At 39.4% G+C, this 27,157-nt stretch overlaps 7 protein-coding genes across 10 annotated transcripts; 4 read left to right on the top strand and 3 right to left on the bottom strand.

Moving 5' to 3' along the window:
• Window positions 1–78: 78 nt before the first annotated feature.
• LOC112185832 lies at window positions 79–2,250 on the top strand. The gene is made up of 2 exons (XM_024324155.2): window positions 79–296; window positions 1,372–2,250. Exons 1-2 carry the CDS (start codon window positions 291–293, stop codon window positions 2,020–2,022), a joined length of 657 nt encoding a protein of 218 aa, XP_024179923.1. The 5' UTR covers window positions 79–290; the 3' UTR covers window positions 2,023–2,250.
• Window positions 2,251–3,310: 1,060 nt separating this feature from the next.
• On the top strand, window positions 3,311–4,567 carry LOC112183510 (general transcription and DNA repair factor IIH subunit TFB1-1). Its single transcript, XM_024321893.1, has one exon. It carries the CDS (start codon window positions 3,311–3,313, stop codon window positions 4,565–4,567), a length of 1,257 nt encoding a protein of 418 aa, XP_024177661.1.
• A 295-nt stretch (window positions 4,568–4,862) lies between these two features.
• Window positions 4,863–8,947, bottom strand: LOC112189322 (pentatricopeptide repeat-containing protein At5g21222). 3 transcript variants are annotated; one of them, XM_024328621.2, is made up of 4 exons: window positions 8,712–8,947; window positions 7,362–7,569; window positions 6,243–7,136; window positions 4,863–6,125 (listed from the first exon to the last, which is right to left on the bottom strand). In XM_024328621.2, the coding sequence occupies exons 2-4, from the start codon at window positions 7,410–7,412 to the stop codon at window positions 5,244–5,246; spliced, it is 1,827 nt and encodes a 608-aa protein (XP_024184389.1). In that variant the 5' UTR covers window positions 7,413–7,569; window positions 8,712–8,947; the 3' UTR covers window positions 4,863–5,243. The 3 variants fall into 3 exon arrangements, with proteins under 3 accessions (XP_024184389.1, XP_024184391.1, XP_040371043.1); XM_024328623.2 differs by having other exon boundaries at window positions 7,306–7,569; XM_040515109.1 differs by lacking the exon at window positions 7,362–7,569 and having other exon boundaries at window positions 8,712–8,945.
• Window positions 8,948–9,577: 630 nt separating this feature from the next.
• LOC112188577 (protein Mpv17) lies at window positions 9,578–11,944 on the top strand. The gene is made up of 3 exons (XM_024327720.2): window positions 9,578–9,879; window positions 11,034–11,128; window positions 11,235–11,944. Exons 1-3 carry the CDS (start codon window positions 9,727–9,729, stop codon window positions 11,626–11,628), a joined length of 642 nt encoding a protein of 213 aa, XP_024183488.1. The 5' UTR covers window positions 9,578–9,726; the 3' UTR covers window positions 11,629–11,944.
• A 605-nt stretch (window positions 11,945–12,549) lies between these two features.
• LOC112187429 lies at window positions 12,550–16,133 on the bottom strand. Of its 2 annotated transcripts, XM_024326206.2 has the most exons (11): window positions 15,879–16,133; window positions 15,522–15,713; window positions 15,342–15,426; window positions 15,163–15,238; window positions 14,785–14,961; window positions 14,590–14,689; window positions 14,337–14,446; window positions 14,108–14,197; window positions 13,915–13,995; window positions 12,984–13,796; window positions 12,550–12,894 (listed from the first exon to the last, which is right to left on the bottom strand). In XM_024326206.2, the coding sequence occupies exons 1-11, from the start codon at window positions 16,102–16,104 to the stop codon at window positions 12,802–12,804; spliced, it is 2,043 nt and encodes a 680-aa protein (XP_024181974.1). In that variant the 5' UTR covers window positions 16,105–16,133; the 3' UTR covers window positions 12,550–12,801. The 2 variants fall into 2 exon arrangements, with proteins under 2 accessions (XP_024181974.1, XP_040371205.1); XM_040515271.1 differs by lacking the exons at window positions 15,342–15,426; window positions 15,522–15,713; window positions 15,879–16,133 and having other exon boundaries at window positions 14,785–14,997.
• A 120-nt stretch (window positions 16,134–16,253) lies between these two features.
• LOC112187428 (subtilisin-like protease SBT6.1) lies at window positions 16,254–21,472 on the top strand. The gene is made up of 10 exons (XM_024326202.2): window positions 16,254–16,963; window positions 17,378–17,506; window positions 17,663–17,815; window positions 18,030–18,146; window positions 18,313–18,497; window positions 18,800–19,063; window positions 19,181–20,252; window positions 20,473–20,949; window positions 21,065–21,125; window positions 21,219–21,472. The coding sequence occupies exons 1-10, from the start codon at window positions 16,442–16,444 to the stop codon at window positions 21,308–21,310; spliced, it is 3,072 nt and encodes a 1,023-aa protein (XP_024181970.1). The 5' UTR covers window positions 16,254–16,441; the 3' UTR covers window positions 21,311–21,472.
• A 426-nt stretch (window positions 21,473–21,898) lies between these two features.
• Window positions 21,899–25,729, bottom strand: LOC112187430 (proline-rich receptor-like protein kinase PERK1). Its single transcript, XM_024326208.2, has 8 exons — window positions 24,888–25,729; window positions 24,080–24,628; window positions 23,893–23,979; window positions 23,722–23,792; window positions 23,397–23,473; window positions 22,834–22,981; window positions 22,592–22,753; window positions 21,899–22,504 (listed from the first exon to the last, which is right to left on the bottom strand). The coding sequence occupies exons 1-8, from the start codon at window positions 25,411–25,413 to the stop codon at window positions 22,157–22,159; spliced, it is 1,968 nt and encodes a 655-aa protein (XP_024181976.1). The 5' UTR covers window positions 25,414–25,729; the 3' UTR covers window positions 21,899–22,156.
• Window positions 25,730–27,157: the final 1,428 nt, after the last annotated feature.

Consider the following 27,157-nt stretch of genomic DNA (forward strand, 5'->3'; position numbering starts at 1 on the left):
ACCTACTCATTCTCTCTTCCTTCCTACAAAGTACAAACCCTCTCTGTCTGCTCACTTCTCTATTTTGCTCACCCAAAACCCACTCTGTCCAAGCTCTCATCTTTTCTTCTGTTCTCTATTTTGTTCGTACTTTCTTTCGTAGTCGTCTTTTCTGAATCGTCTTCTTAATTTCTACGTGTTGTCTTACTGGCGTTTTCTAGTCATATAGAAAGTACTCCGTTTCAATCGATCAGAAAACCGTCTACCCTAGCAGAGAGGAAGCAAACACTGATCTTTCAGACGAGTGCATAATGCAGGTACTTGTTCTTCTCTTCTTTATGTTAAACGCATGTTGTTTGTTTGATGTAAAATCTTTAGTAACCCATTTGCTCTTTTGGGTTCTTTGTGGTTCTTTTAGTAACCCAATTTATTGCTACCAAAGGATGAGGAAAATATCGAAAGTTTCGACCTTTAAGAATTGAAATCAGCAAATTTGGGTTCTTTTGTACGTCCTCGTCCCAAAGCTTTCACCTTTGGATCTCAAGCTTCTACCTTTTATCCCCATAAACTCTGCATTTCAAGTTTGAACCTTTTTAAGACTAGAAATGCAGCAAATTTGGGTTCTTTTGTACGTATTCAGCCAAAAGCTTTCATCTTTGGATCTCAAAGCTTCTATCTTTCTTTCTTTTTCTATTTTTTGAAAGGTCAAGCTTCCATCTTTTATCCCCGTAAACTCTGCCATGCCTCAACATGTTCTATTTTGAGAACTACGACCACCGATCCAACAATTGGACCAACTAGTAAACAGAAGTTGACATCATTTTGGTCTGTCTAAACATAAAAAGTTTTGGGATTTAATTGGTGCTTGTTAAAACTAACTGTTTCCTTTTTCTTTTCTTTTTTTATGATGTAGATCATTAATGCATCTGTATATATCTGTTTGCTTTCTTAGATCCTCATCTTCATAAAAACAAACTATATGATTCACTAGCATTAATTCAGCACATTTGGAACATGAAAAGAGATTCAGGCCAAAATGATGCGCACTTTGGCCTTTAGCCATGATGATTTTTTAATCGATAATATCGTGAAAACACGTATTTTTGGCAAAATGTTGAATATTGTTTATTGAGTTTGCATGACATAATTTTTAGCGCATATGTCTGAAATTTATTCTTCATTTGTTGGAATCAACTGAGAATTCAGAGCATACCATATATATCTTGGAGCAATTTATGCATATTGGTTTGGGGCAGTATCCATTTTCATATAATCATACATACAAGCATTGCCTTATTTCTAACTAGAAACAGAGTAGGATGTAAGATGCCTAAGAATTTGCATTGATAATATTTCAAAATGCATACTAATTCTTTTTTTGTTTTGGTTCAGTGCAAAGTGGAAGAGTGTTGGACGGCTTTGGGGCATCTACTCGCTTACATGGATGCTAGGTGGAGTAAAGATACTTTGAAAGTTGTGCTTAGCAGGTTGACTGGAGGATTGAATGCAGAGGCAAGACATCTTGTGTATAGTGACTTATATTATCTAGATAATAGGAGGTATAATAGCATAGTTGGTGGAGTTGGAAATGGGGTGGCACAACGTTTAATTACGGCTGAGTATACTGCTGAGGTTGAGAAGATGAAGACTTGCAGGAAGAAATTGTTGAAGCACCGATTGATATCAGTGAAAACCATGGGACAGATGAACACTATAGTGAAGCTGAAGAGAGATTATGATTGGGAGATAGCAGTGATCATTGACGTTGAAAATAACAATGAAGCAACAGATTCAATCCGTCAACTAGCGAACAACGCTGAGATTCCAATCAAGGAAGAGGATCACATCATGGATGATTATATACCTGAGCTGCCACAACAGGTTTTTGAAAATCCTGTTATCACACAAGTTCAAGAACCGGCACTGCCATGGCTGGAATGGATGAAAGATAGGGCAAATGCAGCTGAACAACTGTCTACCCAGGGTTACAATACAGAAGCTGTGGAAGAAGATGAAGATATAGATTGGCAAGTTGATCCCTGATTGGGCGAGCTATAAAACAAGGAAACAAGTTCATCCCTGATTTGGGCAAGTTCATCCCGAATTACTTTGTTTGTGCACTTTCTTCATGGAACTAGCACAATTCTATTATAGTTATAGTTCAGTTTTGTGATAGTGAGTTGTATTGTGCGCCTTGGCATGGAATAGTTTTCACTTTGATCTTGTAATACGACGTTGCATACCTCTGCATAGAGGGTATTACACTAGTTGGAATTGAATAGTTATTAGTTTTTCTTTCAATATCCATTTCCTATCCAAAGCACAGTAACTTGGGAAAAGAATTAAAGCTAAAGCAAGACACGGTAAAGAGCAAATTTTGAGGTGTAAAATAAGTTGCTCAATTTGAGGGTCAGATTTGCAATGTACAGCAATAGTTACGGCCTTCGAAAAAAATAGCCCCTGAGAGACATATTACACAAATTTCGAAGAAAGAACGGGTGAAGCGCAATCTCTATTCCTTTTCATGAAGTTTCAATTCAGTGATGCACCTTCCTTTGGTTGTGACGCTGGAACCTCTCCTGCTTGTCAACAGCACAACCGGTCGCAAGAACTGTGGCGCCACTCCTTTTCAGGGGCCAGTAAAAAGATAGATCGGCCTAAAATGTTCTTGGCTGGCAGTGGACCCCTAAGCATAGACACAACTTAAACAATGAATCAACATGAGGAAACTCAACATCATGAATAAACCAAAGGGTCTCACAACTTGGTTTAGAATGCATTACCATACGTGTGAATCATATATAGCTGTTATTTCTATTGTCACCCATCACAAAAACAAAGTTCTCTGGCACAGTCTGTGCAACATAAGCGGAAAGATGCAAAGTTAACCATTTGTAACATTCTTTTACAATCTTACCAAGTTTCCTGATAATAGTAAAGAAAAGAAGGGTATAAAGGAAGAAAAAGAAGGTAAACTGTTAAAGTGAGTCTTACAATAGGCGTCATATTATAAGAAGGTGGTTCAAGGATGAATGTTTCAATTCTCTCCACCCCATTAACTATGAGCTTCCCATTAATTTGGTTCATCTCTGGGTTTGCCAATTGGGTTATTTTCTCGGTTGTTATGAAGATGAACTTTGTCTCGGTGATGAAGGTATAACCCTGGTTATACTACAGCAACATCTCACCACGGTGGTTTTCCAGTTTCCTAGTTTGATAATGTTTCCTAATATGACTATGATTCCTAATTTTGTTTTTCTTTTCTTTATAAATACTTCTGAGATTATTTCCCTAAACCCTAACATTACAAATTTGGTAGCTGCTTAGTTCTATGTCGAAGGGTGAACTAATTAAGTTTGCAAGGTACAAGGCTTCAGTCATAGACCCCGGCACTCTTGGACTTTTAACCATTACAGAAAATAAAATTGAGTTCTGTGCCGATCCCAAATATGCCACAAAGCTATTTGAAGTGGGGCTTGAACATATTAAAGGACATCAACACACCAAAGAAGGATCACATAAACCAGCCTGGCTAAATCTCAACACAGATAAGGATGTGACTAGGACTAGGTACATCTTTGAGCTCTATAGTTATCCAGATCTTCATGAATGCGTTGAATTTTTACGCAAGTTGCTTCTTGAGTTTAGCTGTAGAAAAGTTGGTTACAAAAGTTCGATGATATTTGACACCAAGCCTAGTAGAAAGGTTACATTTACTGAAGAGATTAAGCACCGGATATTTGCTCTGAGGCCAGCTGTGCACCAGGCATATCTTAACAGTGTAGTTCCCGGAAAGACCAAAGAGCATGACTTCTGGAGAAAGTATTTCAATGCTGAACAGGTCCGAATGTATAGTGCAAAGAATGTTGTTGCGGCTGAAGCAGAAGCTACTGAGGATGAGGAAAAGGCAGTTTTTTTGAAGGATGATGAACTAGTTGCAAGGGAAGCTCGTAGGAAGATTCGACGTGTTGATCCAACTTTGGATATGGTAGCTGATCAAAGGGATGATCATACACATCTTCCTTTGCATGGGATCTTTCACCACGACATAAATGATGAAGAAGTGCAGAATAATAATCAAAAGAGGTGGAGGACTTTGCGGCAAGATGTTAACAGACAAGGAGCTGTTGTTCTTCAAGGAATAAGAGCTGTGGAAGAGGAATTTACACGGCGTAGGTCAAAACAGGAATATTCTGATGATGAGAGTAGTGACGTGCAGCAGGAGAAGAGACTTGATAGGATTAGTTGGATAACTGAGATAGAGGACCTGGAAGAACCTCATTCTGTTGCTCCATTATGTTTTGATACGGATCTTTGGGACTACTCGGAACTAGCTAGCGCTAATGCAGGGCTTAAAACTTTGGACGATTCAAGTACTGGAAGTGAACAAAATAAAAAGGTGGTTACTGCTCAGGAAGCATACGGCTCTTTGAGGGAGTCTATATCTGAAATTAAGAGCATTGGGCTGAGCAATGCCACAGTTGGACTGAAATTCAATGTTGAGGATTTTCTCAAGGAAGTAGGAAAAACTTCAGGTATCAAGGATCGACCTGCGACAGACATGGACATGTTGCCCAAAACCAAGTAAAAGTCAACTTCTACATCAATGTTCCGTTTGATATGCATTGAAGAATTACCGAGCCAATTAATGACTTTGGGACTTCACAAGCATATGTAATTGCTAATTCACTGCAATGTAATACAGAATGAAATAGTTTTCTGAGTTTAGGATTATGAGAAGTGGAGCAAAGTATTTTTCCTGTTCTCTTTCAGATCATCTTTGCCAATATTAAGAGAAACATAAAACTTACTGAACAAAAGGGTCAGCACAACTCATTTTCAGTACAAATTTGCCAAATAGTGTGGAATGCGTCTCATACTCATTTTGGAAGAAATATTAGACTCTGCTCTGATCAACTTCGAAATTTTATACATATACTTTAATTTCACTTCCATATCAACAGAAACTATTGGTTGATCCCTGAACTATCCAACATGTGTTACACATTTCATGGAGCTTTAACTTGCACAATCAGCTACACCAATAGAAAGGGAAAGAAGTATCCCTGTTAATCAAAAAGTACTGGCTAGGCCAAATAATCATGAGCAATCTGAATCTAAGAACCAATGAAATCTTCAAAGGCAGGAACCACATGGAACTGTTTATGGGAATGTGGAAGAATGTAAGAGTTCCACATCACGAGTAACAAGATAAGAAAGAACATATATGTGCGTGGTATCACGATTGTGTTGTTTCTTCTTCGCTAACATATATACACCACTCTACATGTATTTTCAAACTGCCTGCATATCCCAACTTGACTTTGAAACTGCCTCCTGCACATAACCAGTGGCTGCACTCTTAGTGCAGATGTACGAGTAACACACATGGTTCTAGTAACATTCTGCATACTTTCAGATGAAAACTCGAATCTTTTTGAAATCATCTGGCCTCTAATGTTAGCAGCAGAGCTGCCATTATCAGAAACAACTACTCCAGGTATCTGCAAAGCATTAGGATAAGAAGTATTCAAGCTTTGTTTTCGACTAATTGCCTCTAAACTCTGTTCAGGTGCCTTGTTTAGTATGACTTCCGGATCCTCTTTTGACTCATTGAGGAGTCTCATCGCTTCATCCATTAAACCTATAGCACGCCAAGCCTCAGCAACAAGCTCGATTGTTCTCATTTCAGGAACAATACCCTTCTCTTCCATTATATGAAGCAAATCTTCTGCTTTCCATGGCTGTCTAGCTTCCCCATATCCCCATATTAGAGTCTCAAAAGTTTTCACATTTGGGGTGATTCCGATTTCACACATTTTCTCAAAGATACCCCAAGCATGCTCCATTTTTCCTGCTGTGCACCACCCACTCATGATGGTTGTGAAGATTACAACATTTGGATGCACACCAGATTTGCCCATGAAACTCAGAAGTGACTCGGCCTTCGCTGGATCACCGGCACGCACATAGCCTTTTGCAAGAATGCCAAATGAATGGATGTCTGGTTCTATGTCCGCTTTTATCATGTCATCAAAGATCTCCTGGCATTTTTCCATTAGCCCTGCTGAGCTCCATGCATTCATTATGGTGCTAAATGTTATCACATCTGGTTTTATCCCAAATTCTTCCATCAATGTCAGTACCTGCCAAGTTATGCTTTTTTGTGAGTAAACCAATCTTTCAGTACTCGTCTGTAAAAAGTAGCAGAATTTACATAAACAGAATAATATAGTTCATTGAAGATCCAAAATTAAACTCACCTCATCAACTCCATCAGTGTCTGTAATGTTCAGAAACCCCTTGATGAGAGAGTTGAAAATGACGAGATTTGGCTTCACCCCAAGATCCTTCATTCTATATACAAACCTCAGAGCATCTGTCATGTTACCTTCTTTACAATATCCATTTACAACAATGCCACACGTACGCTCGTTGGGGTTAACTTTGTTGTGTTGCATCTCCAACATCAACCTTTCAGCTTTACTGGTCTCTCCATTCTCAGCATAAGCCCTTGCCAATGTGTTGTAAGTGACTGCATCAGGTTGTATCCCAGAAGCAACCATCTTATACACCACATTCCAGGCTTGATCTAATCTCTTCTTGTTACACCAGGCTCTAACTAGAATATTATATGTCCTGTCATTCGGTTTCGCATTCCCATCCTGCAACATAAGCTCTAGCAATTTTAAAGATTCTTCAGGTTTACCAGCAATTCCGTATCCTTTGATAAGGGTGTTAAAAGTGCTGGTTGTGGGCTTACATCCACTCTCCTCCATTTTGCGAAAGATTTTCATGGCATCATTTACATTTCCAGATTCGGAGAAAGCATTGATCATGGCATTGAAAAGTATTGAATCAGGCTTCATACCATTCTCCTCCACTTCAGAGAGGAGCAAGGGAATTGACTTGAAACGCCTCTGGCGGGTCAAGGCAGCAACTAGAGTTGTGTATGTTATAAGAGTTGGCCTATGTCCTTCTTCTACTAAATTATTGAAGATGGAATGAGCTTCATGAGGCTTCCCTCTTGAAATCAAATTATTCATCAGCTTTGTTCTCGAACGAACTACTCGACAACTGTTCTTGTCCAAACAAACAAGGCAGCGAGACACCGGAGTTGAGCTTGATTTCACTTTGTCCTTGCCCAGGTTTGGTTCCTAAGAAGTTCACAGTGATCAATAAACTTGATTAAAAACATGTTACTATAGCTATGCCTAATGGAGTTCACTCAATTAAACCAATAAAGAATAACAAAAGAACCAAGTCATTCTCATTCTAATTAGTGGAAGTAACAAAGTTAATGAAGAAATAGAATGCATATTGTACCATAATAATAAGCTGCAAGATTTAGTAAACAAATGAGTTCATGACCAATATGATACCCTGAGTGAAGATGCGCTATTACTAATTGTTCCCTCTTGGTGTCTACCCATGATTCTTCAAGCACCAAGATCCCCCAAGCTGTTCCTCAATTCGTGAGCTACCTTCTCTGATCAAATTTAGATTTCGCGTTGCAGACCATGCCAAGGAATCTGTCAAAGCTTTAGAGCTGAGGGGATAGTTAGCTGGTCATTTCCTCCTAGATGAAACCTATGGAGAAATGGAGAATCCCACAGCATAAGCACAGATATATAGGTATATTGACTGCAAACACAAATGTAACTAGTATGTAGTTCAAAAAGTTCTAATCTCTCAGTGATAAAACAATGCTGTGAGATTATTCGAGGCCCCTATTGGTCCCTATTCCGTGTAAGTAGGATTTAAAGCACCGAGTTCTATTCCGTGTTTACAATATTTATTCCAAGGAAAATGAATTGGTAACAAGGTGGAGCCATACTTATCACTTTGTATGGTTCTAGGGGGAACACCAATATGGGAATAACTAGATCAATATGAGAATCCCACAGCATAAGCACAGATATATAGGTATATTGACTGCAAACACAAATGTAACTAGTATGTAGTTCAAAAAGTTCAAATCTCTCAGTGATAAAACAATGCTGTGAGATTATTCAAATGTAACTAGTATGTAGTTCAAAAAGTTCTAATCTCTCAGTGATAAAACAATGCTGTGAGATTATTCGAGGCCCCCATTGGTCCCTAAAAACCTATAGTGACGGAAAGGCTTATAATAGAAAGTTGAAAAGTATAGTTACTAGATTTCATTACAGGAGGGATGAAATTTGTCTTTTGAGCAACATGATTGATTTTAAGAGGAAAAGGTTTTAGCTTGGTGCTTTTACAGGAGATTTTTCAGAATGAATAAAAGAACTAAGGAAACCACCACTCATCCACAGCCCAGTTCTAACATACCAAAATTCTGGCAGCAAGAATAAAATGTGTATGAAGTAAACTGAAGCCAATTGTTATGGAAAGATTGGACATTTAAAGAACTCAATTATTATGCAGCAAGAAAAACAATAAGCATGAGGATTTGCAGTCACTAAACTATGTTAATATTAAGATATTTGAAACATCCAAACCAAATCCACTTCTTTCAAGACTCAAAACTTTTTCTGCAACTCAAAGCCAAAATAACCACTCATACATATCTGCCCAACAATTCAAGACAAACAGAACTGAAATCCAAACCCCAATACCAAATGGGTTCTTGCAAACAATCACAGTTCAACACTACCAAAGTATCAATGCTCAAAAGTACATAGCTCTAGGTGCAAATTAGTTCAATGGATTCAAAATTTCATGTTCTTAAATAAGCTGCTAGAGTTTACCTATTGAGCTGAGAGTGGCAGAGCTCAGAAGGAGAGGTGGAGGTTCATGGTTGGTTGCCCAGTTATGCATGTCACCCAATTGCAATGTGTAAAATTAGAAGTGGCAGAACTGTATTGTAGTCTAGCGGTGTGGTTTGTGTTGTGACATCCACTGGGGATTCTTATCCACAAATATTATCAGAATGAAATTCTGGATAAATTTTTGAGGCTGTTAAGGAGGGAGACAAAAGTATGCATATACTCTTTTGGTGGCTAAAATTTAGAAGACCATACTGTTATATACCTCACTACGTGGTCGCCTAGATCATCATTGTCTCTTTACAGTACCTTTTTAGGGAGATACTTCGAGAATGTGCGAAGGAATTCCTACAAGATTTGCACCATTTAAAACCAATCTAAGAAATCCAATAGAAATACCCATCTTAGTCCAAAGAAAATATCAAAGTTTTGAAACACACCAATTCCTAGCTAGTGGGTGAGTTGTGACAGAAGAAAACTTTCCGATTATTAGAATAGAAACACTTCTGTCCATACATTTATTAAAATGTATCATTATTTTTAATTGTGAAATGTTTTTGCATTACAATGATAAAATTCTTCTAATATGTTACATAAAAAGGTTCCATGTGATCATCACAAACACATCATCTTTGTTCAAATTATGTTTTGTAATCGTTTTGGCTTCACATTTTTTTAGTAATAAGGTGGAAATTATTCTATACATCGATGGTGCATAACATTTTCTGTCGTTTTTGACATAATAAACAAAAAAAATTTGTCTCATTTTGACAAATATTTAGTGCATATTTATTAAATTTCCCAATAATGAAATAAAAGATTCCCTCTTTACAAAAAAAGAGAGAGAAAAATCAAAATCAAAATGAGGTTAGTAGGCGGTATTGTCAGAACAGAACCCCTAGCAAGGTAAAGGTGTTGGCTGTTCATAAATAGCACAACCGCTCTCAAAAAGCCATCGGTCTGTCACAGACCCACAACACAGGGTTTAGGGTTTTGGATGATGCTCAGGGTCTGGAAATGGTACCAGAGCTGCCTCTCTCAGCATCCATTGAAGACCCAGGTCATTAGCTCCGGCGTCCTCTGGGGCGTCGGCGACATTGCTGCCCAGTACATTACTCACTCCACCACAAGAAACCGTCTTCAGCTCTCCGTGAGTATTCCCCCATTTTGGAAAACCCTGAATGTGGGTCTTGATTTTACTTTGGTTTTGTGGTTTCTGCAACTGGGTTTGCTGCAACTGCCTCATTTTGGGTTTGGGTTTTTGATTTTGCATTGCTTTAGTGCCATTGTAGCATCTTTGAAATCTTGTTTGGAGTTTGTGTGGTTTGGATGATTGAGTTTACTGACATTTGGCTAGTGTTGTAATTCACATGTTTTAGCTTGGTAGTAACATTTGGCTAGTTTTTTTGCTTCAAAGCATTGGCCTTTATTCAGAATTAGGTGCCATTGTGATTGTTTCTGAGTCCATTTGAAGATTTGTGAAGGTCCATTATTTATACAGATTTCTAAGGAAATGATTGATATTGATCATCTAGAATAAGGATACCATAGAAATAGAAGCATTTCAGATTGATGATGGCCAAATTCGAATCGAGCAGTGCCATTGCAGAAAATAGGTGTCATCCCAACCAATGCCTTCATTTCACCTCTGTTGTTTTGATGATGAGGAGAACTATAACTTCTGTTTCTCCATGAACAAGGGTGTGTCAATAAACCGAGGAATAATTTAGTTTTCTGGTTGAGCTTTAACCTCTTTCCTATGGCTCTTATAGACATAACGTGAGGTTGCATCACCATGAGTCTATGACAAATGATTTCAGTTCTATAGATTGATGGTTAAAAGGAATTCTTAAATGCCCTTTGTACATTTGGCTCTGTTCTACTTGGTAGTCAAGGAACAACTTTTAATCAGGCGGCAGAAATAAACTTAAGTTTAGTAACTAAGTCTTTCAAATGAAAATTGAACTGATGAGGTCAGGTACAACTTATAAAGATCCCTCTGTTTTTGTGTGTGTTAATGCCTTGTAAGTATGTGTATGGGTGTATCCAAATGCGTAGCTCTTCATTTTGTTCTTTTGACGTATATTGTATCAGACTAAGCATTGTGGCCTTTTGCCTCTCCACTGAATTGTTACATGTGAACTTTGGCAAGTGGTAGACCTAACTTTAAAGAATGCAGCTCAAGTTTGTGCAAGAACTTGATTGGTTATAAGTTCAAGTCATCTTTGTGGTGAAACTAGTTGTAGTTTTTCCTCCACCATCCCTTTCCTTTGCATATATATGATGATCCTCTATCTTATGCAGCACGACAAAGCTGAAGATTTCAAAGTTAACTGGAAACGAGTAGCTATCACAAGTACATTTGGCTTTGCTTTTGTTGGACCCGTTGGCCATTTCTGGTATGTTTTACTTTTCCTGTTTCTTTTCCTTGAGGCTCCTGGTCTGAAATCTGACCTGTCTGCCATAAAATAAAAAGTATTAGTTAATAACATTTCATGTTTACAGGTACGAAAACTTGGATAAGTTCATAAAGTTGAAGCTTCACCTAAAACCTAACTCAGCCCGGTTTGTTGCTGCTAAAGTGGCAATGGATGGTCTTATCTTTGGCCCCCTTGATTTGTTGGTGTTCTTCACCTACATGGGATTTTCCACTGGCAAGAATGCTGATCAAGTGAAGGAAGATTTGAAGAGAGATTTCATACCAGCCCTCATGTTGGAGGGTGGCGTGTGGCCAATTGTTCAAGTTGCAAATTTCAGATATGTTCCTGTGAGGTATCAGCTCCTCTATGTTAATATCTTCTGCCTGTTGGACAGTGCCTTTTTGTCATGGGTCGAGCAACAAAAGGATGCTGCTTGGAAGCAATGGTTAACATCTTTTGCATCTTTTAAAGACCGATAAGGTTAGGGTAGGTTATGATTCATCATCTTCCCCACTCATGTTTTTCTTTCCTTCTCTTCAGTTTAGTGTACTGCAAACCAAGAGAATGTGTTTAAAAAAGAAGTTTAGTGCCCACCACAGCTAAAACTTGCATTTTTGATGTTGGGATTTTGGAGATTGATGTAATTGTTTAGTTGCATGTGTTCACTGTGACTTATACAATGAAAGAAACAACACAGCTTTGACCTTTGATTTGACAGGTCATTCGCTTGGATGTAATAGTCTTTAGCAATCTGTTCAATGCCAACCAAGTGATGAGAGATGGCTCATAATCTCATTAATTGCCTCTTTGGTATTTCATTATTTTCACTAATTGAAATTTTCCAACTACATTTGATACCAATGAAAGCGAGGGAGGCAAATGCAAACAAGCGAGGCTAATCACACATAAAGATATTGTGTGATTTTGCTGCCTCTTGGGAACTAATTCCGGAAATTTGTCTAAAATCATGATTTTCATCCAAAATTGTGAAGACTATAACACTTTTTTTAATCAAAAACTCATATTCTTATTTTCTCACCAAAATCTTCGAATTGATAAATTATAATTCTTAAGCAATTCTAGAACTTATGGACATCAAAAATATCAATCCGATTTTTTTTTTTATGATTTTCCAAATCAGAAAATCGAAAAAATCATAAGAATGAACGGGGTCGAGATTTTTTAGGTCGGTAAAAATCATGGTTTACCAAATAGTAAGAATATCCAAACTAGGTCAGACTTTTTTTTTATACTATTTGAGTATTTTCTCAATATTCTGACTTTGAAAAATGAAAACAATATTGATCTAGTTATTCCCATATTGGTGTTCCCCCTAGAACCATACAAAGTGATAAGTATGGCTCCACCTTGTTACCAATTCATTTTCCTTGGAATAAATATTGTAAACACGGAATAGAACTCGGTGCTTTAAATCCTACTTACAAGTAGATCACCTCAGTAATATTACAATTATACAAAATGTTTCCCCACCGGGAAAATTGGGGTTGAGTTCACAAGCAAAGCCGAGGTTAAGTACATGAAAACCTACTCTGCAAATTGCAACACAATCTGAAGGCAATCCAAATCCAATGATTGTGACAGCATTCAGGTTGTGCATAATGGGTAGACTAGGTAAACTAAAACTACCGTGACTAGATGAACGAACTATGGTCTCCCCCAAGTGGTACTTTTGGCTTGAATGTCGCAGAGACCATTAAGCATGAGCAGCCTTGGAAGTCGATGCTCTGAAAAGTGAAACATCATTCAACATTAACTGAGAAATGTAGAAAAGTTTGGAGGTTTGATTTATGAAATGGGAAAGAGTAAAACATACTGGTATGCTTAGCAGAAGTCCTTGATTATTGACCAGAACAGGCAGGCCCCTTCTTGCAGCAGCAGGAATAGATTTCAGGGATTGAAGAGCTCTTTGTGCTGAAATCCTTGCATAGTCTAGAGAAGTGTCTGTCTCCTCTTTTCTTTGTTCTACCTTCCTATCCAAAGAGTTGCTTTGTTCTTGAAGGTTCCCCGAAGTATGAGACTTTGACAAGTCGGAAAGATACAGCCAATCCTGTTCACTCATGTTCCGCACCTCAAGCACTGTGTCATGGCCAATACAAGATTTGCCACCACACCGACTTTCCCCCTCCAAAGCTTCCTCAGAAACTTCACTCAGTTTCCATGTGATAAAAAATCGGTTCATGAAGCAACATATTTGCCCGGGGGGAAGTGGTTCACTGGGTGATGTACTAATAGATTTGACTCCATGCTTTGACTTGTAGTCAGCTTTTACTTCACTCTTGGACTTGAAATGCTCGATCTCTTCCTTCTGCAATGAAAGAATATTTGTATGGGTTGCCTCACTAATCATACCAAGCCTCCTCGCTTCAGTTAAAACAGATTTAGATGTTACTTCTAAGAAAGGCACATCTGATGCATTTGGAACCAAGTGATCTGCATAGGATTTGCCATCAGCGATAATTTGCTCTATCTCATCTGGAGTAGAGTGTTCTTGTACTGCTTGAAAGTGTTGATGGGATAACCCTATATTTGAAGGCAGAGGAGAATCAACAGAACAGCACACCAGGGCTTTTGTGCCTCTAGACCCAGGAGCTGGAGAAAGGAAGCAGCCAGCTGCAGTAACAGATGTCTGCACAATAGGTAAAACAGCATGAAATGTCAATGAAACTAAAAGTAATACCAGATACAGCTTCGACACTATGATGCATATCAAGTTGGTTAGTGTCAGTTGATGAAAGCAAGCGTACCTTGCATGGGAAACTACGCAGGTAACCAACAAGCAATTTTGAAGTATTACCTCTAAGTGGTCTGTGCCTTTGTGAGATGAACTGCAAAGTAGCATCAGTTACAGCATGAACATAATTCGTAAAATAATTTGTTCTAAGAAAAGTAACTATGGTATTAAACAAGTAAACAACTGTATGCTAATAACTTTCTTACCTGCAAAACTAAGGAAATGAACTTTGACAGGCATATGTCCTCCACTTTTGATTGATTAAGAATCTCTAAATCAATAACCGCATATCCTAGCTGCAGGTAGCAATATTAAATGAATTTTTCAAAATTCTTCAGACATGTTTACACTATAACCAAATGCCTAGTTGGCTAAAAGTTGTTATCAGGTATCAGAAGGAATGGTCAAAAGGTATTAAAATCAAATGATGCTTACATGAGAAACGGTCACTGCTTTAGACATCAAAGCACGGCAAACATGATCAATATATACGCGTGTTTTCCGACAAGCAGTTATTACTGCTTGTAGCTCATTTTTGAATGCACCTGGGAGGAATAGAATAAGAGTTAGTAGTCTGAAAATGCCAAGCCTGTGTTTGCAAACAAGAAGAACGACAGTCCATTGGGGGTAATATGAAGCTAACAAAACATGCAAGAGAAGATTTATGACTTTGTTCCTCAGAACTCACATGATGCGTCCCTTAAGGACATTCGAATTCTATTACGAGCATATAACAGGCTTTGATTTGTTGGGTCTTCCACCCATTCCTGATCACTCCCTTGGCATATCTTCAGAAATTATAAACAAAATCTCATAACGGTACCAATCTCATAATAATTTCATAATCTTATAACAGATACTAACTAAGCTCTATCAAACTAACCTTGTACATATCTTCTTTTGAAAAATCCAGGAGTGGTCTCACAAGAAGAATACCATAGTTTCTAGAAACTTCAGTATGAGAATGGGTGTGCGAGGAGAAAATTTGAGATGTGAAAGGCATACCAGCAAGTCCAAGAATACCGCTATTGCGAGATAGTCTGATAACAAATAACTCAGCCTGCATTGTTTCTAGCAATCACTATATGTCTAGCATCTGTAACACACTGGAAAATTGAAATCAATACAGAAGAGGAAGCAATACCTATATCATTGCAATATAACCTAATAATGTCTTTCATTCTAAGATTACAACTAACAAACACATTAACACGTACACAGCTACAGAAAGAAAGTTAAACTAAGTGGTTGTTGGAGAAACCTGGTCATCAGCATGATGTGCCGTAAGTAACACACCAATCTGGTTCTTGATACAAACGTTCTGAAATATCTGGTACCTGTATTCAAATCCAACATTAAGAAATTAAGAAAGCTGCTAATTAAATGCTCTATTCACAGTCTAATTAAGTGTAATGCATCCATCCATTCCCAGTAACACACCTCATTTCGCGAGCTGCTTCTTGCACATGACCTTGTTTCGGCTTACCATCCTCCCAATCACAACAGGCAACATCACTTCTGATTCCTACACAAACCTCACATTAGCTTTCCACCTTCTACTAAATCCACCATCTTAAACTTAAACCAGAACAATGTATCAGCACAAACAAACAAAAGTACCCATTTTCGCGACACGATTGGAAACAATGCTGGCCTCTTCCGTGCTCTCTTCTCGCAGCCCATGATCCACAATTATAGCCAAAACCCCATCAATGAATCCCTCATCACATTTACCATCATACCCCTGTCCTTTCCAGTACGCAGTTAAAGCACACAAGGCCATACTATCCGGACCTCCAGAAACTCCAATAGCTAATACACAAAATCACAAAAAAAAGAACCAATCTTTCATTGCCTCCGATTTCACGACCCAAAATAAAAATCCACCCTTTAAGTTTTTCACTATGAAATCAAATTTTGCAGAGCATAATTGAGCAAAAGGTTTGAACTTTAAAGTGAAAGATGAGAGTTACAGACCGATTCGGTGGTGGGGCTTGAGGCCGGCCATGTCCATTCGTCTAGAGAAAGCTTCTTTGTACTTGGCCAAGTCCACTGCTGCTGCGACTTGGGTGGTTTGGGAGCACTTGCAGGAAAATTGGCGGGAAATGAAGGGGAGCTTCCATAGTGGGAAGGGTATTTTGGGAATGGAAAAGAGTAAGGTTTGGGTTGTGGTTTGGGACGATAGGATAACCCCTCCCGCCATTGGAAACAAAGCTGAAGTAGACTACTGCGTTAGGAGATGAAGCATATAGAGCCACTGAAACGGTGCGTTTGACTTTAAAACTAAATAAATAAATAAAATCTGAGAAGAGGGTCTTAATTAGGCTTAATGGGCCATTCTGGGCCGTTGCAATATTGAAAAAGTCGCCGAAACAAGACAAAGTATAAAGAGTAGGAAGTGTTCTGAAGACTTTAAATTGAAGATTGCTAGATTTCACCGGAAAGACTCTCACTTTCTGTTTTCTCCGATTGGAGTTTTCCCGCCAAATCAATGAAGCCCCGGCGCCAATCTTCGTAGCCGCCGTCGTCGCCGTCCCACTATGACCACTCCTCTGACCGCCACGTCATCACTATCCTTCTTCTTCTTCATCATCGTCTCCATCGCCGTAGCCGTCTCCATCTCTCTCTTCCATTACAAACCCCACCGGAACCCCGCAGCCGTAGATCCTCCTCCACCGCAAAACTACGTCGTTCGATTCGTCGAGTACAAGAGGTGGGAGGATCACCGGGAGTATCTGAAATCGAGTGTGCCGGCGGAGGGATGGGACTGGATCGAGAGGAACAATCCGGCCATGGATTACCCGACGGATTTCGGGCTGGTGCGGATTGACGATGGAGCCAGGGAATTGGTGATTGGGGAGATTGGGAAATTGGGGATGGTGAAGGATGTGAATGCTGACGTCAGGTATGGGAGGGGTTTGCTTAGTGAGGAGGAGAAAGTTGGGGCCTTTGTGGATGGGGAGAAGCGGCCGGGGAAGATGTTCACGGCGATGTCGTTTAGCGAAGACGACGGAGCAGTGAGTAATGGCTCTGTTAGCTGGAAAAGGGAGCTCTTGGCTGAGGTGAGTGTCGTTTTGATGCTTCTGTATTTAGAAAGAACTTGAAGTTGACAACTTTTTTTTTTGTTTTCGGGTTATGGTTGTTTATCATATCAAGTAGAAAATGGCTGATGTTGGTTGTGATTTTAGTGAAGAAGTTTTAGTTTGATTGTGATTATAGTTGGTATTGTGGTGGAAGCTCATGATGCATGTGATTTCGAACTTGATAATGGGGGAACATATTCAAGTGTTACGTTCACTTTGTTGCTGTCAGTGAAGTTGGAGATGTTAATGCGGAGAAGTCTGTTTTTGTGTGTCTCGAAAACAGGCTGTTTGGGAATTCGGTTTTGAGAGCTTTTTCTGCGTTGGTTCTTTTGTACAGGTCCTTAGTATTTATGCCTAGTTCACTTTTTCTTAGAACCGTTCTACTTTTTGCAGAGATCTCAAATAACTTCATTATTTGGAGCGGATTTTCTTTGGACAAAAGGGTATACCGGTACGAAAGTGAAAATGGCCATATTTGATACTGGTATTCGAGCTAATCACCCGCACTTTCGAAATATTAAGGTATTGTTTTCTGGAAAAAGATGTCCCAGTCTCTTGTCACTGTGGGTTTTGTAGTCGGAGTTAATCACCCTTATTTCCCTGGGAATTACAGTTATGTTACTTTTAATACAAGTTTTCAGTTGATTTGCTGGTTTTGACTTTTAAACGATTATGCAGGAGCGGACAAACTGGACAAATGAGGACACATTAAATGACAATCTTGGACATGGGACATTTGTTGCTGGTGTTGTTGCTGGTGTAGATGCAGAGTGTCTTGGATTTGCTCCTGATACAGAGATATATGCGTTTCGTGTGTTTACAGATGCACAGGTAATGACTTCGCACATTGGGAGACTTTTTTAGCATGACACTCTGACTAGAATGCATAACCCACCAAGTTGTAAACTGTGAAGTTGCATATACATTTGTCTTTCTATCCCTATGAAGTTGCCAATTGCCGTCAAGCTCTAATTTGAATAATACTGTTCATTTAGTTGATGAAATGTAGCAAGATTATGAGAAGTTTGTATTCAGCTTATTGCAGGTATCATACACATCATGGTTCCTTGATGCATTCAACTATGCCATTGCGACCAATATGGATGTACTGAACTTGAGCATAGGTGGACCTGATTACTTGGACCTCCCATTTGTGGAGAAGGTAGGCCTTTTTTTATTATTAATATTCCAAATTGCATAAAGAACTTTTTAGTGTGGTTGCTTGGAGCCTTGGACCTTCGTCAACCAATACAGTCTCTACTCAAGCACTTGTGAGCGTATGATGTGAAACTTATTTGCTTAACTCATGTTGCTTATTTTTGCACCAGGTCTGGGAAATAACAGCAAACAACATAATTATGGTTTCAGCAATTGGAAATGATGGACCACTTTATGGGACTCTAAATAATCCAGCAGACCAAAGTGATGTCATTGGTGTTGGTGGCATCGACTACAGTGATCACATTGCTTCTTTTTCCTCACGAGGCATGAGTACTTGGGAGATGCCGCACGGGTAGTTTTTTTTATGGCTTCTTCATACTTCTTATGGTTGTTTTATTTGTTTTTCCTTTCCTTTTTATTTTCCTTTTGTGTTCCTTCGAAACTAATGCTGATATATACTTTCTGGTGTTTTGTGTCTTCGTATATACAAAGTCTTGCAGTTGAAATTCTTTTAATTATTGTTGTTTCCTTTCTTTTCCCCCCTGATCTTATATTCTTAACATACTCAGTCAATTGTTATGTTTTAGCCTATGAGCAGTTTTGCTATTCTAGTAAGTGTGCAAAATGTTAACTGTGTAACTTTTCTTTACACAGTTACGGTCGTGTTAAGCCAGATGTCGTTGCATATGGACGGGAAATTATGGGATCCAAGATCAGTACAGGCTGTAAAAGCTTATCTGGCACTAGTGTGGCAAGTCCTGTGGTTGCTGGTATGGTTTGTCTGCTTGTGAGTGTTATCCCTGAAAGCAGTCGGAAGGATACTTTAAATCCAGCAAGCATGAAACAAGCATTGGTTGAGGGTGCTGCAAAACTCGGTGGTCCAAATATGTATGAGCAGGGTGCAGGGAGGGTTGATCTGTAAGTTCCCTGATTTATGTCTCCTATGATCTTTTTGTGCAGATTTTATTTACTGGTTTGTTATACTTATTATCAGCATTTGCAGGTTTTAGTCCTAATTTATAACATTTTGGTCAGGTTAGAATCATATGAAATCCTGAAGAATTACCAACCTCGTGCCAGCATCTTCCCTAGTATTCTTGATTATACAGACTGCCCATACTCTTGGCCCTTCTGTCGTCAGCCACTTTATGCTGGTGCCATGCCTGTTATCTTCAATGCTACCATTCTAAATGGAATGGGTGTAATTGGCTATGTTGAAAGTCCACCAACTTGGCATCCTTCAGATGAAGTAGGGAATCTTCTAAGTATTCACTTTACATATTCTAATGTTATCTGGCCTTGGACTGGTTATTTAGCGCTTCACATGCAAATTAAGGACGAAGGTGCACAATTTTCAGGAGAGATTAATGGCAATGTTACTCTTAGGGTATACAGTCCTCCATCTCCGGGAGAAAAGAATCTTCGGATTAGCACTTGTGTGCTTCAGTTAAGATTGAAGATTGTTCCAACTCCACCAAGATCAAAACGAGTTTTGTGGGACCAGTTTCACAGTATTAAATACCCTCCAGGTTACATCCCTAGAGACTCTTTGGATGTTCGCAATGACATTCTTGACTGGCATGGAGATCACCTGCATACAAATTTTCACATTATGTTCAACATGTTACGAGATGCTGGGTATTATGTAGAAACACTTGGTTCGCCTCTTACTTGCTTTGATGCTCTTCGATATGGGACACTTCTTCTGGTAGATCTTGAAGAAGAGTACTTTCAGGAGGAGATTGAGAAGCTGCGAGATGATGTTCTTAATTCTGGACTGGGATTGGTTGTGTTTTCTGAGTGGTATAATGTAGACACGATGGTGAAGATGAGATTCTTTGATGATAACACACGTAGCTGGTGGACTCCAGTCACTGGAGGTGCAAATGTTCCAGCGTTGAACGACCTGCTGGCTCCGTTTGGGATTGCATTTGGAGATAAGATTCTGAATGGTGATTTTTCTATCAATGGTGAGCAAAGTCGGTATGCATCTGGAACGGATATTGTGAGGTTTCCGAAAGGGGGTTATGTACACAAGTTCCCTTTCCTGGATAGCTCTGAAAGTGGGGCCACTCAGAATGTACTTCGGGATCCTGAGGTGACAATGGTGAGCAAATAAGCTACTTATTCACTTTTTTGTTAATTTTATTATTGTTGATCATGAGCCATAGAAGGGTGTTGGCCAGTTATCTATAATAACTATGTTATTATAACTTGCAACTGAAGTATTCACATTAGTAATTTTTGCAAGTCATTAAACAAAAGTTGATTTTCAGTTACACTTATTCATATTTGGTTTTGACGAAGGTGTCAATTGGTAAATGCAGGCAGATTCTCCCATTCTTGGTCTTGTACAGGTGGGTGAAGGTCGTGTTGTAGTGTATGGAGATTCTAACTGTTTGGACAGCAGTCATATGGTAACTAATTGTTATTGGCTCTTGAGAAAAATGTTAGATTTCACCGGTGGAAACATCAGAGATCCTGTGCTTTTTTCAAGCTCGGTCAAACAAAGTTCACCTTTATATATGGAAGATAACCAATTACCTTCTCGTAGAACAGATGTGAATTTTTCTACATATTCCGCTGTAGTGGGGAAGGAATTGATCTGTGGGAGTGACTCTGTATTTGAAATATGGGGGACTAAAGGTTACAGTTTACAGGTCAGGGGAACAAACAGAAGATTACCAGGCTCTTCTGTGTCTAATCCAGGTAGGGGTTTGAATTCTACTGTCGAGGCTTCCCATTTGGAGCATTCCAAGTTGACACTGGGAAATAGAAGTGATCCTTCGGGATATAGGGATGAGGTAAGCAAACAAAATAGCTGGCTAGAATGGTTATTGTAGTTTTATACTCAGATTGAGAATCATATATTTTGTCTAACGTGGAACATACTGAGGATTTTCTGTGATTCTCTTGCAGCTTGATATGCCTGTGTTAGTTGCTAGTCACTGGCTTGTTCCTGCAATAATTGCCGTAACTGGTGAGTGATCGTTGACTTTCCAGTTTCTGAAAAGAAGCATATACATATATTTAGATTTCATTTTATATTAAGTTATGTTGCTGCTATGTATAGGTTTGGTGGTATTTTTGAGCTTCTGGAGAATTAGACAGAAGCGACGACGACGAAGAAAAGGATCTAGCTCTGGTCGATATTCTAATTTATAGTTCTGGAGGATTTTTCCAATAGCCCTTTTTCTTCTGTAGGCCTCATATTTGTAATAGCATTGCTCTTCTCATACAATTACACTGCCACAAATTTTCTTGTAACATCAATTCACTAATTCGAGTGTTAATGTCAGCTGCGCAGGAAATGAGTTTGTATCCATCCAAGCTGGTAATCACTTGGTATACCTTCTTTTTCAAGCTTGAATCAAATCTCCCCTGCTAAATATGAAGGCCTCGGGTTTGGTGTAAAAAAACTTCACTAAAACTTGCGGGTAATGACAAAAAATAAAAGCTAATTAACATGAATATTGCAGTCCCAAAGGGCAACAAACATGGGCGAGTGGGTAGTCATCTCATTCAACCCAAAAGTTGTTTTTTATTCTGGGTTATGAATTTATGATGCACATGTGATCAGCTTTTACCAGTTGAAAAAGAACCGGATTCATAATGAATAGCATTGAGCAAAATTGGTCATGGAAGAAGAAAAATGGACCTAAGCATCATTCAAAGCGTGCACGCATGTGTTGTGTTAATGGTTCAAAAGTCCAAACCATTTTGGGTGGGAAAGAGCATCCAATGGCAATAATGTAATGATAAACAACTTGAACACAGCTGTATTCATTCAAAGAATAAGCAACGAATAAAAGAATTGGACGAGTTCAGTTATATGACTCTTGTGAAAGCAATGGTAAACTGGCTAACACGGACGGTGAAAAAAAATAATCAATAATAGACTTAGTTGTGTAAACCAATCTGTCGTTGAAATTGATGGCGATTTAGAAGTGTGGAAATATTGGGGGAGGGGGGTTGGTAGCTTTTTACAAGAAAACTGGTGCATCGGCTGTGTTAATACTCGGAGCTTCCACTGTAACCTCGATTGTTCTTATTCATCTTTCCCAGCTCCATTTCTCTGGTGGTTTCCCGGGTTCGTTGGCCTTCACTGCTTGAACCAGATGGGTTCAAACCATACTCGCTGGTGGTGCGACCACCACTGTACTCGCTACTAGCGCCGTACTCCTGGCTTTCCAATGCCATCTTCCTGTGGTTTATCATATCCAGATTGCGTTGCTTTGTGTCATAAGGCCTTGAGTCATAGTCTGAGCTTCCATGGGAACTGTAGACACTGCTATGCCCAGGCCTGATTCCTTCGTTCAGATCAGACAGAGACACATCTCCCTCTAAAGCACGGACAACCTGCTTGACGTATCCAGCAAAATATTGGTTAGAACTCAAAACACTCTACAAATTGAAAACTAAAGCTCTTAGTGAATAAAACTTTACCTGACTCATTCGTGGTCGACGCCTTGCAGAATGTCGTACACAAGCTGCAGCACAAGCAACCATGCGAGCCATCTCATTGTGGTCAAAACTATTCTGCAGTCTAGGATCAACCAGTTCATCAAAGTCATCTGATTCCAAAGCTCGAGTCAGAACGGGCCTTGCCTGCAATACAAATATGAAATCAGGAATGTTCTTTATGGAAAAAGAAAGTCTCAAGGTCCACAGCATGGATGCAAACTCACCCACTCTACCAAACTGTCCTCTATGTACGTATGAGATGCGTCAACTGGGCGGCGTCCAGTAATCAACTCCAAAAGCATAACCCCGAATGAGAAAACATCTGACTTGTCTGTGAGTTTTCCACTAGAAGCATATTCTGGAGCTAGATACCTAAAAGCAAGTGAGAACAAAAAGATTAATGAATCATATATCTACTGCAGCCATATAACATGGTTCACAAAATGCTAGTCATTCTAGACTAGAACAAAAAAGATGAAAGATCTGGTCATGACACCAGTCACCTTATTAACTTTTACAAAAAAATTTGAGAAACTGAGACCTCTAAATTAGAGGGAGCACATGATTGCAGTTGGTCTCAAGTGTTAAACCAAACATACAAACTATTAGTTCTACAATAAACAATGACTAGAATCAGCTCTAGCATAGAAACGCACATTTGGGAAGAGCTAGCAACAACAGTAAAATTTGTTTATACTTTGGGTCAATGTCAGGCTAAAGTCAATAATGATAACTAGTTCCACTGGCGATTATTTAATAACAAAGGAATGGGTCTCTTGAATCTTACCCAAAAGTCCCCATCACTCGGGTGGAAACATGAGTATTAAGATCAGAAGAAAGCTTGGCAAGACCAAAGTCTGCAACCTGCACCAGATATAGAGACATTCAATTGTAAACACTCCCTTGCACTGATCAAATCAGAACATTATATATACTATATAATGGCCAGAACAATCTAAGTAACAATTTTATAAGTGAAACTAAGAGTTGACCCTATATCGACAAGAAATTCAGGAAGCCACTACTTGCCATTCAGGGATTAAATGGTAACTTTTTTTTTTTCACGAAATGTAAATATGGAATGCCTTTATTAATTATTGCGCAGTTCATACCTTGCACTCAAACTTGAAATCCAAAAGTATATTAGCTGCTTTGATATCACGATGAATGATTTTAGGATGACCTGCATGCACACATTATTTTGATGTAAAACCTCAAGTTCCAATGTCAATTGCTATTACTTTGAGTGCACATGTGATTGTGAATGCCAACAAAGTACTTACAATCCTCATGAAGATATGCCAGTCCTTTTGCAGATCCTAAAGCGATTTTCAGTCTTGTGGACCAATCCATGGTAGGTCTCCCTTTTCCTACAATATGAATATTTGATCAGATCATTGCAATCAGAAGTGTGGACGATGGTAAACATCTCTCTTTTACTTGAATTACTTGCTCAGGGAAAAAGCATACCATGTAAGTGGAACTCCATAGTGTTATTTGGAACAAATTCATAGACAAGTAGTCTCTCGGATCCAGTCATGCAGTATCCAACCAGCGAAACCAGATGTCTGTGATGTACACGGCTAATAATTTCAACTTCTGCCTGGAATTCACGTTCCCCTTGCCCACTTCCAGCCTTCAGCTGCTTGACCGCTACTTCCTTCCCATTGGGAAGAACTCCTTTGTGAACATATCCAAACCCACCCTGTCCAAGGAGATTGGAATCCGAGAACCCTTCTGTTGCCAAAGCCAGTTCCTCATAAGTAAACGTGCTTTTAGAGAATCCCAAGGAATACCCCGGTGGTGGAGGTGGTGGGAGTGCAGTTTCAGACCCTGAATAATTGGAACCAGAACCTCCACTGCTGTATGGCTGCGGTGGCGGTGTATATCCTGGCGAGGGCGGTGGCCTGGATGCTACAGCTTGTGCAGGAGGTGGCTTAGGCATTGTGATTACATGATGATCTGCAGGTGAAGGAGGAGTATTTTGATGCGGGCGTGGTGGACCGTAGTAAATTTCGCCTGAAAAATACCAGCAAACAGTAGAAAATGACTATTACAGTAGCACACTATTAATCCATATGAACTATACAATAACAGATTCACTAAGTCTTCATCCTAAATTCCTAATCAGTAGAAATCAAATCATTTTCGACTAGATCGAAAGCACATTTTCAGTAATCAAATGGGTCCAAACATGCACTGAATCTAGCAACTTACACACACAAAAATAAGCAATCTCAGATCACAGAATTATGTCAAATTGAAGCAAAGCTTATACCTTTAGGCCCGGTTGGAGGCGGCGGCGGAGGCACATAATAGACAGGCTCCTCTCTTCTTCTCCTCTTCTTCTTGGAGCAAAAAATGCAGCAAAGACTGAGCACCACTAGAATCGCCACAGCCCCAACAGCAATTCCCACTATAACCCCAGTATCCAATCCCGATGACGATGACGGCGGCGACGGTGTTGTCGACGGCGACTTGGGCGGCGGAGGGCTCTTGTTCGTCGACGGCGTTTTGGGGGGAGGCGGCGATGTGACGGTTGGGGTGGACGGCGGCGGCGGCGAGGACCCCGGAGATGTCGGAGCTGGGGTGGAGGGCGCTGGGGGTGAAGGCGGCGGTGGGGATGCCGGAGTCGCGGGCGGCGGCGCGCTGGGGGTCGTCGGCGGAGGAGTGGCGGGAGTTGTTGGCGGAGGAGCGCTTGGGGTTGTTGGCGGAGGAGCGCTTGGGGTTGTGGGGGCCGGTGCGGCGGGTGGTGGGGAGGTGGTGTTGGTCGGCGGCGAGGAGGGCGCCGGAGTAGTGGACATTGCTAATGGGTGTGTGAGAATGTGGGAAAGATTGAGTCTTTCTTTCTCTCTGAAGAAGGAGAGAGAGAGAGAGAGAGAGGAGGAGAGAGAAATGGAGAGAATGTTTTAATTGTGAAAAGCTTTAGGTGCGTTTGCTTTTTGGGTTGTGTTTCCTTTTTGAGAAATACTAATTCTTGTTCACGTGGTGAGGTAGGAGAGAGGAGAGAACATCATCTTCATCTATCTGGTGTTTGCTTTGCTCTAATGTGCTGTGTGGTTTTAGAGACCAGCTGGGTGTGTGAGACTGTGAAGAAGAAGAAGAAGGAGAAGAAAGAGAGAGATGGTTTGTTTGCTTTGGTGTAGGGTAGTAGTTCCTGCTCTTCTCTTCTGTTGTGGTGTGGGGTCTACACGATTGGTCCGCGCGCGTTGCTCCGTCTTTTACTCACTCCGTCTCAATTAACGCCGAGACTTTCATTCCTCCTTTGTTTGATTGGTAAATTGACTAAATTCGGACGGCTTTTTTTGTTTTTTTTTTTTTCTCTTAATTGCTTTTTTTTAAAAATTATCGAGGGGGTGAGATAGCAAGGCACATCGGTTACATTAATGAATTAGTAACATATCCACTCAGTTAATATTCGCACCGAGATTTACAAGAGTATTCTAGGAAAGCCAAATTAATCCTCCATCACAGCAAAACAAAATAAAAAACCCCTAAAATATGTTTGGACGCAAACTTGTGAGAGTTGAGACTCAAACGCTAGATATGGAGATTTCATGCTAAACTGCTTGACTAACTTTATTACATTAGCTAATTAATTAGTATAGAATTTGAGAGATGAAAAAATGACACTCATGATAGCGATCAAATAATTAGATATTAAAGTTTGAGGCTTTGAGCTTGGCTAATGAGTAATGATCATGAGGTTCTATAACAGAAAGGTGTTTAGTGTTACACACTTGTTTGTCGTCGACTCATTGTGCAAGTATGAACATTTGTGATTGGAATCTAGACTCTTTGTAATCACACCAAATGCAAAAGTCTAATATATTGAAAATGTAGTAGAAGTTTGGATTGAAGTCTTTATCTAATCACTGTATCTCAATCTAAATTCTTCTGACGTGCAAATTAATCTCATATTTTAAGCTATAAATTTATGATGTTTGTTTCTTTTTTCTTTATATCTTTTATCAATCTTGAATTGTAATCATTTCTTTAAAATTAGTATTTTTGGTAGTGTCAATAATGCCCTAAATCACTTTTACTATAACCAAAACACTACCTCAAAAGTCAAAACACGGTTTATGTGGAGAATGCTACCCAAAATCGAAAGTATATTCTATGATGCAAAGATCTCCAATCTAATTTAAAATAGGTATTTACCATGGGTGTGATCTATTTCCCTAGGAAAGGTCACATATAGGATTCCAAAGATAAACGAATTCCAATCTTCTTTTATGACAAGGAATGGTTGATAGCAGTTGATTAAAATTGTCATGTGATAGTACTGGAATTGATTCTGTTTGCTTTAGCTATCCAATCACATTCCTCCCCCATTAGATCAGTTGGATCTAATTTTCCAGACAGAAACTCCAAATTAAGTTTCAAAATTCCAAGTGAGGAAGAAACAAAACATGTATGGGACAATACTTGTAGGTATTCCAGAAGCCACACTACTATACACAAGCCAAATTGCTGCTTCTCTTAAGTGTTGCCTCTTCCTAATTTTAAACTTGGTTAAAGGACCAAATCAAAACCTATCAAATT

The sequence above is a fragment of the Rosa chinensis genome, chromosome 2 (genome assembly GCF_002994745.2).
Source record: "Rosa chinensis cultivar Old Blush chromosome 2, RchiOBHm-V2, whole genome shotgun sequence".
Classification (NCBI taxonomy): domain Eukaryota; kingdom Viridiplantae; phylum Streptophyta; class Magnoliopsida; order Rosales; family Rosaceae; genus Rosa; species Rosa chinensis.